Source organism: Dioscorea cayenensis, chromosome 19 (genome assembly GCF_009730915.1).
Source record: "Dioscorea cayenensis subsp. rotundata cultivar TDr96_F1 chromosome 19, TDr96_F1_v2_PseudoChromosome.rev07_lg8_w22 25.fasta, whole genome shotgun sequence".
NCBI lineage: Eukaryota > Viridiplantae > Streptophyta > Magnoliopsida > Dioscoreales > Dioscoreaceae > Dioscorea > Dioscorea cayenensis.
In genome coordinates this window covers 13,492,397-13,507,680 of record NC_052489.1, presented here as the reverse complement: position 1 = coordinate 13,507,680, position 15,284 = coordinate 13,492,397, and the positions used below count along the sequence as shown (strand labels likewise).

Below are 15,284 nucleotides of genomic sequence, written 5' to 3'. Positions count from 1 at the left end.
TAAGACTAACAACTTGCAGATTGTCCAGTAACCAGATAACTGATAAAGACTATATAGATACAAGAGATCGAGAGGAACAACTTTTGTTTTCAAAGGAAGATAAAAAACAACTCTATTTCTCAGAAAAAATCAGACACGTTGAAAGTATATATGAGAAACAGAAAAACCATCTAATAAAACATAAGAACAACCTTTTCTTTTTATCTCTACAGATAATTTAGTAAAAAAAAGAAACAGGTTTAATGAGTCGTCTGAGACATGGCACTCTTTGGCTAACTAGACCGCTTAATCTCCATGCCTCGAACTAATGCGCACCTCTTTGATTGATCAGATCTGGACCACACAATTAGAAGCACGATCCTTGCCTTTCTTTTCTGCCTCGAACTTAACCTATCAAGCTTGATCAAATGCATCACAACCATTCAATCTCTCCCTCTCCTTCCATAACGACTTCAACTAACTTTCAAAAACATAAAATAAAATGAGTCAAGAGCCCTTCTACAACATTCTAATTATACCAGGACAGACATTGCAACAGCTTCCTTGGTTCTTTACTGAATTTTCTCTGCAACTCACCCATCTTCAATCACTTCTAACAATAACTCTTAGTTGGTGATACAATAGGTGGCAGTTGAAAGGTTCAAGGGCTTTTTCTAATTATAGGTAAAAATGTTGTTTATTGAAAACTTTTAAAATTTGTAATCAAAATATATGTATATGAAGTGCTTGAAAGAAAAACTTTGAGATAGGATTCTGTTGAAAAATAAAATAAAAACACGCTCACAAAATTTGGTGAGCCCAAAGCAGAACAATCAATCATATATGCTCCGGATGGGAACTTGATAATTAAGCATGTAAGACCTCTAAACTTGTCTTAAAATCCAATGGCTAAGAGCAAAAATTTAATAATGCAAAATAAAAACCTCTAATAATTAATAGCCAAAATATAAAATCAAGTACAACAACCTAAACAACAACACATAAGGTAAAGAAGAAGAAAACAAGTGCAAAAACACTCTTCTAGAGAAGTTCATTTAAAAAAAAGGGGGGTATGATTAACTTCTCCATAGAGCACATCAAATAATAGAGTCAAACAAAATCACATCAATCCACCCTACCAAAGTTCTAATTAAGTCCACAAGTCTGGACTAAAAAAGTTATATAAAAATAATTAGGAAGAACAATCAAACAACCTATTATGGCTCAAAAAAAAAAAAACTCACAAGAAAGGATGTTGAAGATGATTAGAAGTTGTATATGTGATAGACTGTGGAAGGTTTGGTTGGTTTAGGAAGCCGAGTGTATGTTTGGTCATCTTTGAAAGTTCAATTTAGCATTAATAGGAAGTTTTATATTCAGCTTAATGTATGTAGTGTAACGTGATCGTCATGCATAGCATGAAACTAAGGTGTAACTTATATATATTGTTGTGTGTGGCTCATATACACAAGTAAACGAGCGATTGCGCGAATGGAGTGGAGTGGCATGACAACATCTGTCATATTGGGGGGAGCATTAGTTTGATAGTTTGGGGTTACAAGGGGTTTCCCCCCGCTATATAATACAAAGTAAATTTGTATCTAGTTAGTATTATGATTTGGTAATCTCGTAAATTGTATCCCGATGGATTTGTATCCAGATAGGTTTAGGATTCGAACAGGGTTTGTATCCGGATAAACATAGGTTTTTACCTATAAATTCATGTAACCCTGGTCTTTTTTCTTGGAGAGAAGTGAGACGAATGAATAAGATGAATACAGCCGCTCCACCCTCGAGAATGTAGGCACATTGCCGAACCTCGTAAATCTTGTTTGTATGTGATTATCTTATTGCTCACTTGATTTCCCTTGCGGATCCTTTCCTAACATATACAGTATGTTATAGCGTATCATAATCATGCAGTCATGAAAGTTATCTTCTCTCTTAGACTATTGAATCTACTTGTCTCTTAAAAACATAGCCTTTGTAACTCTTTAACCCCAACAAAAGTGGCATCATGAACATTGAAAACCCTCTCTTCCTTATGGTAGCCAACAACACCACCTCCATGAGTATTACACAACCTTCTCTACCTATCTTTAAGGGGGAGCACTATAAATTTTGCAGTGTAAAGATGTGGACATTGCTCAAGTCACAAGAACTTCCAGACTTGGTTGAGAATGGGTTTTCTAATCCTGATGATGAGAATAGGTTGAGGGAGAAAAAGAAGAAAGACTCTACACTACAAGAAAATTTCATTTTACCCACGGCAATTTACCTAGGGACACATTTCGTGGGTATATACACAGAGAATACCCACAGAATAGAAAGGAATTCATAAAATAAAATATATCAAATTTACTCAGGGAATAGATTGGGATTTACCCACAGATTTACCCAAGTAATAAACATCCCTGGGTAATTTGTGGGTAAATAATGCAGGTCGTTCACGCCTGGAAATTACCCACGATATACCCAGAGAATATATGTGTGGGAGAATTGTTCATGGGTAATTCCTGGGTAAATATAATATTACCACGGATTACCCAGCAAAGTTGTTTGTGTGTATTATAGTGGTGGGTAATCCCTGGGTAAAGTAAAAAGAATTTAACTTTGCAATATTACCCACAAATTACCCAAACATGTTATTCGTGGGTAACATATTTGTGGGTAATCCCTGGTTAATCAACATATTTTCTCTTAATAAATTATTTCAAATTTTATTTAATTGTTATATTTATATTTGACTTAACATAATATTATCAAAATTGAATTTTAGATTTATATTAACAATCATAATTAAATTAAAAAATTAAACATTATAAAATAAATATAAATAAATAATGTCATAATAATTTATTCTATAAATTATATGAACATCATGAAAAATAAGATGATAAAAAAAATCAATTGGATATCTAAATTAATCAATTAATTTACAAACTTACGAGAATTCCTTAATTTACAAACAAATAAGATTATTATTTGCACTTCTATTCAAAATTTCAGTAGATAAACTATATAAAATATAAATAGTACATATATGAAAAAAATTAAAACAAAAACCAAGATAGTTAAACATATATAAACAAAAAAAATTTAGAGTTAAGTCCTAAATAAATGCGAATGAAATCAATCAACTTGTTATTTTATATAAATCAAGTTATTACATATAATTTTTTTATGTGATTATATAATTTAAGATAAATAATTATGTATTAAAATAGGTTTTTTTAAAATATTAATATTCACTATTAACATTATCAAAATAATGAATGTGTTTTTCTTTTTTGGCCAATAAATATTTTATTTTAATTAAATTTATAATATTTTTTTAATCGAGATCGGTTAAAAAAATAAATAAATAAAATTATTGTAATTATAATATTTATAATTATTATGCATATCAAATAATAATATAAATTTTCATGATTCAAATTAAAAACAAAAAAATAGTAAATATTTAACAAAAATAGAATCAAAAATATTTAAATTTTTTTAAAAATATAAAAAAATCACAATAAATATTGAGAAAGTAAACTAATATTTGTTTATAAGTTTCCCGATTTGGAACATTTTTAATCTAAAAATAATATTCTTATAATATTGATTTCATAATTATTTTTTATTTTCAAAATCGACCCGAGTAGTACTTCATTCCCCTTCTATTTATAAAATCAAATATTTTCTTGAACCAATGCTAAAATTTTAAAAATTTTATAATAAAACATACTGATTTAAATACTTATTTCAAAAATTAATAGTCATTTTAATTAAAAAAATAAAATTCTAAAATACCATAAAAAAATAAAATTAAATTAAAATTTTAAAATAGCATATAAATATACTCATTCAAATTTTGAATCTTAAAAAGTGTGTGTATATATATATATCTAATTATAAAGAAAAAAAAGTCCATGATAAAATGTGAATTTTAGGAGGTCACATTAACAAAATAACCCACTTTTGTCATTTTTATTAAGTTCATTAACCCCCCAACAAAACACTATCCTCAAATCCCTAATTACTGCTCATTGTTTCGGCTCATTGCTCGCCTCGACCGCCGCCTTTTCTCTCGCTGGAGCGCCGCTCCCGCGCTAGCCTCGTCATCCTCGGGAAGACAATTGTCGATTTTCTTGCTCATTGCGTCGCCTCGCCGCTCACCCTCATTGTCGCATTCTCTACGGGCTCCTCTCTGCATTTAGGGACTCACAGAGTCACCACGGGCGCTGCCGCCGCCTCAAACCTCTCCGCGCTGCCCTCGCTGCCTCAAACATTGCTTCAAAGCTCATCCGATTCTTGTACTTCATCGGCGTCGGTGGTATGACTTTTTCCTTGATCTCTTCTTTTCTTCAGCGCCAATTCGCTAAACTAACCTAGCAATTCATTTAGTTTTCACTATCACTGAGAAGACGTGGAGAGGACTGGAGTTCATCGGAGTTCGACGAGAAGTCGCTGGTCGTGACAGGTGAGATCCCAATCCTTCTCATTTTCATTCAATCGGCTTTGGAAGCTCCACAACAGTGCTTAATGTATGAATGAACTCAACGACAAGAAGAAATATTTTGCAATGAAACTGATGATCTGTTAAAATTGGTGAGGTTTGTCTTGGTTTGTTGATTAATGAATTTTATGCGTTGGGGTAGTTTTGATCTGAATCTTGGGGGTGTGGTATTTACTGTTTTCCTTTTGATTTGGTGAGCTGTGTATGGTTTATGAAACTTGTGGTGAAAACAACTCTTTTCTTTATCCCATTATTAGCAGCATCTTGTAGTTTTGTGTATGTGGGGTTAGGTGATCTCCTAGCTTTGATCAACACTGAATCATTTCGGATGTTTCAATATTGTCATGAAGAGGACTGCATACAATGAAGCTTCATCAAGTATACACCTTTCTTTTTATATATATATGAATGATTTGAGCAATGAAGACCATAGAATAATGCCTTTCATATCTAGATCGTAATCAACTTTTTTTACTTGGAAATTGCGATTTATTTTATTTATTTGCCTCATTATGTTTAAGTTTCCTTCAATTGTTTTATCCATTCAACATTAGCAAACATCATGAGCTGAATAATCTGGCATCTCCTGCAAAACAAACAAAAAATCAGTAGTTGATAGTGACTGCATGAAATAAGTCATGTCTTCTATTATTTTAGGATGTAGAAGAAACTTGCCCAAGTTCACTGAACTATTATTGAAACATGAGGAATTAGAGAAAGTTGACTTGATAAGAAATCCTCAACCTAAGTTTAGCTGCATCATGATAGCAATAGAATCACAAAGAAATTAGTGGCCTTTCATGTAGAAATTGTTTTTTATTTTTTAATTTTTTAATTGCCTTACTTGCCTCACTGTCCTCTTTGGTCCTTTGATGTGTTTATTATTAAAAATTCCAGACATTGTCCATTTGTTCCTTAATTTAAAGAGAAGATCATTATTTTTATATTATGCCGATGATTTGCATATTTGACCCTGATATATTTTGAAAGGGATGACCAATCAAACCTCAAATTCATGCCTACTTGATTAGATACAAAAGTTATAAGACTTTTTCTTTTCTTTCTTGTGCACAAAGGATTAGGAATTCTTAGTGCTTAGTTTCACTCAACCTATATATTCTTTTTGTTTGCTCACAAACTTAGTTGATACTGACATTAAAAGAGAAAAGCTGAGAAAGATTAGAGTATTAGTGGTATGGCAAATAATATATTAGCTTGAAAATGACAGAGATTAGACACCCTAAACCTGTGATTTTCTTTAATAGCTTGTTTCATAATGAATCTTTCCATTATTAGCTAAGAATTGTAGAACAGCTGCAGCTGATTTTTCCCAGCAAAATATCATATCCCATCACCTGCAAGAAGCAAAGAATATAGCAGCTTGTCAATCAATCAGACAATTGACCTTTTTTGAATTGCTTGGCCAATAAACAATTGAAGTTGTTTTCTTTTTCCTTTTTATTATTAGCATTTGCATTTGTACAAATGAATTCAGTTCAGCTCTCCTAATTAGTGCTTAATCTCATTGAACAAATATGGATGCTAGACAAACAACAGATCTTTATAGGATATTGAATTCAAGGCTATGTGTATTGTGTTAATGAACCTCTCTAGTGAAAGGAATCCTAGACCATGATTGAATAGAGGACATAGTGTGTGGCTTGTTTCCTTTTTGTTAGAGGAAGTGGGTCACTATAAATTTTTAAGTGTTTGGCTTCATTGGAGAGAATAAGCATGCTTGGCTCCTAAGCTTGTAATCTTCCCCCCACTTTGCTTAGCTTTCCATTCTCAAAGAGAATATGGTAAAGCATTATGCATGCTTTCCAAAGGCTTTTCTTTTCTTATGAGCTTCTCTAATTACTCTTTCATCTTACTAAACTTGATTGATGTGTTGGTTGTTTTATTTAATGATTTTCTCCTATGTTTGGTGAGAGTTTTTTTATTTATTTATGGATATTACTATTTAGTTGGATCTTTATGCCTAAGAACCATTCAAAATAGTTAGCGTAGCGGTTATTAAAGAGTCAACAAAGAATGATGATAATAACAATATATAACAGACCTCACCACTATTCATTTGTTTTCTTATAATTTAGAGATTATTTTTGTATTTTTTAAAAAAGAATTGCTCTCTATGTTGATGTGCAATCAAACAAGTTGAACCAATTTTAGGTCTATTGTTACAATAGTAGTACTTTTTTTAATATTACATTTTTATTTATATTTATTAAGTTTATTAAGGTTTTGGGTTGTAGTTAATGTCTTTACCAAAAATAGTTGTTGAGATGGCATTTATTTAAATAGTTTAATGAAGAATGAGTGTTTGAGGAGACAGGTTCCCTGCTTGGCCTACTTGTGTTATGGCTTGGGAAGAGACATGGTTAATAATTTAAGTGGGTTTTAAGATTAGATTGGATTGGATTGGATAGGCTAAGTAGGAAAAACGCACGGGAATCCCACGTGAGAACCACCTGCCTCAACTCACTCTTCATGCGAGGTTTATTTATTTAAGTCCGTTTGAATATGTATCAATGGAAATATGCATGCAAAATTCATGATAATTGGCTTCGACTATGAATCGAAGAACAATCTTTGGGATATCTTCATTTTTAGGACGGAGAAAACAATGGCGAGTATTTTGTTACATGTTTGAAACTTTAAAGTCTAGTCCTAATCAATGAAATAATTAAATTAATTTTTTTAAAAGAATAATTCGTTGGTTGTGATGTAAATAAAATAATAAATTTATTTTGCAGATCATGATAAAACTTTGATTTGGAATTGAATGAAATACTATCTTGGTTGGTGTCGTATATTCTCATCTTGCCATTTTATTTCATCATCATTTTTATTATTATTATTATTATTATTATTATTATTATTATTATTATTATTATTATTATTATTTTTTCATTCATGCTCACAGCTTTTTGTAAAAGTACGCCAAGTTGTTTTCATAAATTATACATTATTTCAATGGGATCCAAATCAGCGGCCCAAAATGATAAGGATGCATTTGGCAGCAATTTGCTTTTTTTTCCCCCTTGATTTATACATTATTTCAATGAGAAGCCAATGTATGTCACACTTAGTAAGGAATGACTAATCAATTTTACATAAAAAAAAAATTACAAATTAGCTTTATAGGGCTATAATAATGACATTCCAAAATTCCTTTCTTTTTTTAATTCCTTGGCTATGATCTCCTTGTCATATCATTAATTTATTTTTCCTCTTGCTTCTATATGGTAATACATTTACATCCAACTCAGTTTGTGAATCTTTAGAGAGCATGACAAATACATACAATTCATGAATATGATCTATAATTATTAATTACTCTCTCAAAATTTGTCATTCCCATAAAATACATATAACAGGTTATTTTGTATTTCTATTTGAAGTTGAATAAGATGATCAATATCTATTGTAAATTGTAACGTTTAAGTACATTAATTAGTTAATATGATTTGACATGGAAAAGGTTGGATCATGCTTAGGTTTAACCCTATTTATTATTATTTTTTTGGTGGGGATTTAGGAAGAAGGCCACTGTTTGTTGCTTAATGGAAAGGGCTACTTAAATGCATGACACTTTGACAAAAAAAATTGCACCTTTTGGTTGGATATGAAGAAAGTAGCACTATTATATATGTATGATTTGCATTCAGCTTTTTTTTTCTTGATATAATCCTCTTATTTTTTTTTAATTACCAAAATATATTTATGTCAAAATTATTCATCAACATAAGTATTCTATGAAAAAGGCACAGCTTAAAACCATGCACTTAATTAGTTCATCTTGTTTTTTTATCTAGTAGATGTTTCTTCAAAGCAGGATGTACTAAATGGTCTAAACTTGCATGCTAAATATGCTAACAAGATGATAATATTGAAGATTGTCGTGATTGAGAACAACTCCCCAATCTATTTTGATCTAACATTTTGTTCGATTGATGTTCATTTATTAATTTGATTCAAATGAAAATATACTTTTTCTTTCTTTGGAGCAATCAATATGAGAGTTGTATTAAAAAATTAATTCCAATTGTTGGCATGTCTCTAACTATATGTATCATTGATGTATTTGTGAAAGTAAAAATAATTAATTATTATTTTTATGTTATTTAGATGGGCTTATTTATTCATCTAGTCATGTCTATTTAGGGGCAACACATTATACAAGATTGAGATAAGCTAAAGGACCTATACATTTTGATTTGTCCTAAGAATACTTTACCAGCCAATAAGATTTAATTAATTTTCAAATAATCATAAAAAATAAAGGGTAATATTTTGATAGGAATCAATAATTGCCACCCTAGCGCATTCAGTTGTACAAAATTTATACATGGACCCAATTGATAATCAAAGTGGTATTAATTAATGCTATGTTCATGTATTTTTGGCATCTATCTTTAGATGATTGACATAAGGACTGGTTTTCATTATTAGGAGGGAATTGACTAATGTTATGTTGATTTTTATCCTATTTGTAGAAGACATAAAAATGAGAACCGATCGGGAGTGGATGTATAATGGACTTGTAGATGGGCGTAGATACATTAATCTCGAATTTTTTTGGTTGGAGTTGAAACATTTGTTGAATATGCTTTGTCATCAACCAACATTTATGGATTGTGATAAAAATAAGGTGTCCCTCTGTAAAATGTCAAAACCGAAGGTATCTTTTAAATCGATGAAGTCAAGTTGCACCTTACTAGAGATGGATTTGTCAAGGATTACTATCAATGGGTTTGCCATGGGGAACCTTTAGATATATCAAATCCTATGCAAACACAATGCAATTCATCTTTTACAAGAGAAGTAGAAGGATCAAATCTATATCACAACATGGTCATGGGTGCCATTGGTTCTAATTTTGACCCAAATTATGGTGAAAATGAGGAGGAAACACCAGATCCAAAAACTCAAAGATTATATGCCATGCTTCAAGCAGCCGATGAGCAATTGTGGGCAGGTTGTTCTAAGCACTCACAGTTGTCAGTTATGACAAGATTGTTGAATATCAAATCTGAGTTTCATATGTCTGAGAAGTGTTATGATGCAATATTGCAATTAATGAATGAAGCATTACCAACGGATAATAAATTGGTTGGTAGTTTTTATGAAACAAAGAAGTTTGCTGCAGAGTTAGGTCTTCCTTGTGAGAAGATCCACTGTTGTATCAATGGATGCATGATTTACTGGAATAACGATATTAATAGAAGAAGTTGCAAGTTTTGTGATCATCCTCGATATAAAAATAGACAAAGAGCATCTCCAAGAGGGAAAATTGATATACCATATCAAAAGATGTACTATTTTCCTCTTACACCCAGACTACAAAGATTGTATGCTTCAGAAGTGACGGCTAAGTATATGAGGTGGCATGATGAACACAATAAAAAAGATGGTGTTATGTGCCATCCATCTGATGGAGAGGCATGGAAACATTTTTATCGAACAAATCCATCTTTTGCATTAGAGGCTCGAAATGTAAGACTGGGATTATGTACGGATGGATTTCAACCATTTGGGCAATCAGGGAAGCAATATTCTTGTTGGCCTATTATTGTGACACCATATAATTTGCCACCATGGATGTGCATGAAAGAGGCTTACATGTTTTTGACTATTATTGTACCTGGCCCAAGAAATCCGAAACAGAAGTTAGATGTGTACTTGCAACCTTTGCTAGCAGAATTAAAAGATCTTTGGGAAGTTGGTGTTCTCACATATGATGTTTCTAAGAGACATAATTTTCTAATGAGAGCTGCACTTATGTGGACCATTAGTGACTTTCCAGCATATGCAATGTTGTCTGGGTGGAGTATAGCAGGCAAAAAAGCTTGTCCATATTGTATGGATAAATCAAAAGCATTTAGCCTTTTGAATGGTGGAAAAGTTTCTTGGTTAGATTGTCATCGTCAATTTCTACCAGAACATCATACCTTTAGAAGAAATAAAAATGATTTCATGAAGAATAGAATTGAAGATTCTCCATCTCCTCTTATGTTGACTGGAAAACAAGTTTTAAAGCAAATTGAGGATTTAAAATTGAAGAAAGTAACAGATTTTGGTGCTGAACAATGGAATGCTTCTATTTGCAAGTCATGTGGTTGGAACAAACGCAGTATCTTTTGGAATTTGCCATATTGGAGTACTAATCTCGTCCGTCATAATCTTGATGTCATGCACATCGAGAAAAATGTTTTTGAGAATGTGTTTGATACAGTGATGGATGTTGAAGGAAAAACAAAGGATAATGCAAAATCAAGAGAGGATATAAAAATTTATTGCAAGCGTAAGGAGTTGGAGAAAAATGATTCAACGGGTAAATATCCCAAAGCTTGTTATAGTTTGAGCACACAAGAAAAAAAGGTTGTGTGTGATTGGGTGACAAAACTCAAGTTTCCAGATGGGTATTTTTCAAATATGGCAAGGTGTGTGGACATGCACAAATATAAGTTGTTTGGGATGAAAAAAGTCATGATTGCCATGTGTTTATGCAACGATTAATTCAATTGCTTTTTCGTGAATTATTGCCAATGTCCGTGTGGAAAGCATTAATCGGAGTTGAGCTTGTTCTTTAAAGACCTTACATGCAATCTGTGATTAAAGAAGAAGATATGATTAGACTCCAAGAAAATATTCCTATGATTTTGTGCAAACTAGAACGAATATTTCCTCCTAGCTTTTTTGATTCTATGGAGCATCTTTCTATTCACTTACCTTATGAAGCAAGAGTTGGGGGACCTGTTCAATATCGTTGGATGTATCCTTTTGAAAGGTATGTGAAAGTTAATAATTTATCATTTTTATTTATGAAAATGTTAATTTTTGAACTAATAAACATATTTAACCATGCGCTAGGTTCTTGCGGCAATTGAAGTTAAAAGTAACCAATAAAGCAAGGGTTGAAGGTTCAATTTGCAATGCATACTTGGTTCAAGAAGTATCGACCTTTTGTTCTCATTACTTTGAGCCTCACATTAACACAAAATTAAGAAACGTACCTCGTAATGATGACGGAGGTGAGATGGAAACATGTGAAGGAAATCTTTCTATATTTACTTATCCCGGTCGATCTTATGGATGACAAAAATCAAGATGGTTGACTGATGAAGAGTATAATGCTGCAGTAACTTATGTCTTATTAAATTGTGATGAGATTCAACATTATGTCAAGTAAGCTTCTTAGTAGTAATTTAATAAACATATAATTCTATTACACTCATTCTTATTAATTAAGATTCTTAATTTGAAGGATATTTGTGGAAGAATTAAAGGTAAATGTGCCAAATATGATTGATGAGCAAGTTGATATGAAACTCGAGACTGAATTTGCCATTTGGTTTAGATATTATGTAAGTAACTTATAATTCTTTTATTATTTTTTTAAGTTTTCAGGATATTAATTTTATATTTATTTAATAGGTACATGATCCAAACAATAATGTCACTAGTCAAATCATCAAGGATGTTGCTTTGGGGCCTTTAAGAAATGTGATCAATTATCCTATATATTTTGTTAATGGGTTTAAATTCCATACAAGCGATTATAGTGTGGGAAAATCAACCATCAACAGTGGAGTGTGCATCAAAGGTTCTAATTACAGTGAGCTATCAAGTGATTATTATGGTATTTTAAAGGAAATTATCGAATTAGAGTATCCAGCACTTCCAATTAAAAAGGTTGTCCTCTTCAAGTGCGATTGGTTTGATCCAACTCCAAATGTTGGGAAGAAAGTTCATAAGGACTACAATCTTGTTGATATCAACCATAAAAGAAGGTTTAACAAATATGAACCTTTAATTTTTTGCGGAACAAGCACTTCAAGTCTATTATGCACCTTATCCAAGTATGAAGCGTGACAAAGTTGATTGGTGGGCTGTGTGTAGAATTAAATCAAGATCAGTTATTAAGATTCCTATAACTGATTTGCCATTCCAAGATGATGAAGTAGAAGTACATTCGATTGACATGATTGATGATGCAATAATACCTTTAAATGATTCAAATGGTGCTTTTGTTGATGTAGATGATGGACATGATGATGTTAACTTAGAAGATGCCGCTGAACCTAATTTACAAGAAACAGAAATGGAAGATGATGAAGATGCTGAAGATGACGACATGTCTGTTGATAGTGAATAGTGTTATTTTAGTTCTAATGCACTAAATATACTTTGCTTTTAACTTCATGTAGCATTTTTCAAGTCAAGTTTTATTTTATCTATTGAGTATAATTTGCTTTAAACCTTATGTAGAATTTTCTATGTTATGTTTTAATTTACAGAGTATATTGCTTTTAACTTTATGTAGGATTTTCTAAATTTTTCTTTATGATATTATTATGTATTTGCAATGCTTTATTTGAATTTGTTTATTGTTATTATGTCAATTTAGTCATTTTTGTAGACATGCCTAGAGGTAAAGGAAGGATTGGGCCATATCGAGGAGAAAGGTCTTGCGGGATGTACACTAATCCTACAAATGAAGAGAACTTAACAAATCCTGTAAATGCCATCAACTTAATGATATAGAAACTGAGGCCCCTAATCCCACAAATGCATCATGTGATATTTCAAACAATGACCCAAATCATACAATTTCAACTCCTACTATATCCCAAGCTAGTAATGATCCATTTGATGCAAAAGCTAATGGAGGTAGACTTCGCATCGTGGTTGTGAATGGATTGTAAGTATTTTTTTTTTATAATATGATTATATGTTATAATATATGAACACATTTACATGTTTATAATTATAACAGGTTAGAACCCTCTAGCAAATGTTCACCTGTGATAACAAAGGTGTTCAAGCAAAAGGTGGACACTAATGGCTACATATGGAAAACAATTTCACAAGCTACAAAAGATTTTTATTTTGAGGAGTTTAGGGTATTTTTATTTTGAATTCAAGTTATTTATTCCATTCTATTTTCATTATTGAATATCAACAAGTTTATTGTTTTGCAGAAGCATTGTGTGTGGGATTCTTCAATGGAGGCTCAAGTGAAGGTGGCATGGGTTATCAAAGCTTCACAACGATACAGTGATTTTTTGCGAGATATAAGAAATTCTGAAAAGAAACCAGAATACATGTCTGATGATGTTTGGAGACATTGGAAAGCCTCTTGGGATAAACCTGAATTTAAGATGAAACGAGAAAAAAATTCAAATAACAGAAGGAGCATTGCAGGACCATCATCTCATACTGGAGGGTCAATATCAAATGTTGAACATGGCAAAAGACTTGTAAGTATAAATAGAATTTATTTGTATGATGAATGAATGCAATATACTAAAATTAACTTGCATGCTATATAAGTTTACGATTGTTGTAGTATAAGGAAAAGTACTTTATTTTTATTTATGTCTAAAATTACATTTGCTTTTATTGTTAACTAAATGATTATATCTAGTGAAAATGTATATGTTGTCAACGTTATAAGCATCTTCATTAGGATGAATGTGTTCACACCATGAGTGGTTATTTTTTTTTTATTATTTATTACTACTAAAAAGCATGATGACAAACCTTGTTTACATATGTTTTTTTTTTATTAATGTCTAAAATTTCATATGTTTTTATTCTTAACTAAATAATCATAGCTAAAGCGTATATTTTGTGTGTGTTATAGGCATCTTCATTAGGCCGTATGCCTACACCACATGAGTTGTTTCTTTTTACTCACACTAAGAAGCATGATGGACAAACTTTTATTGATGAAAAGTCTAAATCACTCAATGTAAGTTTTTAAAGTCTTTTAAATCATTAAGATTTTTCATTTTTCATAGTTTATTTGTAATTATTTATTTACATATTTTATATTATGCATAAAGGATAAAGTATTGAGCTTGAGAGAGGCACCTCAAACAATTTCTGGATCTAGAAATGATAATTCTCAACCAATAGATGAGGTCGCACTTTATTATGAGGCAGTTGGTGGTGAAAAAAAGATAAGGGTGTATGGTCTTGGATCTCAAGCATCTTATTATTGTGGTGGTAATACAAATGCAAGCAAATCAAGTACTTGCTCTTTTGAATCACAAAATCAAGAGGAGCTTCAAACTGAGTTGGCAACTATGAAGAAGAAGATAGAGGCTCAAGATAATTTGATAGTTGATTTGAAAAGAACAATTGAGATGTTGTGTAATCACATTGGTATGCCTCCTCTACATGGAACACAAAATTCAAGTAACAATCAACCAGAGGAGAGTGAAGGCACAAGAGATGGAAATGGAGATGGTGATGAAGATCCTGGACTTTTATAAATATTTGTGCTTTAATTGCTACTTTTTTTGCTTGTCTAACTTTGGGTATTTTTTTTTTTTGTATTATTACTTGTTGATGTCTTACATTCTTATGTAGTGGTATTGTTGATATCCTAAATACTTATGGATTGCTATATTTTATTTATAGTATAATTTATAAAAATATTAGAGATTGCTATTTTTAAATTATATTGAATTTGGGATTGAATGGATGTAGGTTCAATTAATTGTTTATTGAATACCAAGGAATTTTAAAATTTTAACATTAAAATTACCCAGGTATTACACAAGGAATTTTTATAATTCACAAAAGTGTTACCTAGGGATTACCCAGGGATTTTATATTATTAATAGGATATTTACCCAGGGTTTACCCAGGGATTTTCTATTTTTAAAGATATATTTACCTAGTACTTACCCAGGGATGTTTTGTGGGGACATTTACCCAGAGATTCCCCAGGGATTAATCCATGGGTAATTCCTGGTATTTTATTAAATCCCAGGAATTAATTAGC

The 15,284-nt window shown here is 31.4% G+C and overlaps 1 protein-coding gene across 1 annotated transcript; it reads left to right on the top strand.

Annotated features, from left to right (window-relative positions):
- The first annotated feature begins 4,254 nt into the window (after nucleotides 1-4,254).
- Nucleotides 4,255-14,809, top strand: LOC120283599. Its single transcript, XM_039290303.1, has 7 exons — nucleotides 4,255-4,300; nucleotides 4,372-4,447; nucleotides 12,909-13,190; nucleotides 13,266-13,392; nucleotides 13,471-13,749; nucleotides 14,136-14,243; nucleotides 14,338-14,809. The coding sequence occupies exons 5-7, from the start codon at nucleotides 13,495-13,497 to the stop codon at nucleotides 14,767-14,769; spliced, it is 795 nt and encodes a 264-aa protein (XP_039146237.1). The 5' UTR covers nucleotides 4,255-4,300; nucleotides 4,372-4,447; nucleotides 12,909-13,190; nucleotides 13,266-13,392; nucleotides 13,471-13,494; the 3' UTR covers nucleotides 14,770-14,809.
- The last annotated feature ends 475 nt before the right edge of the window (nucleotides 14,810-15,284 follow it).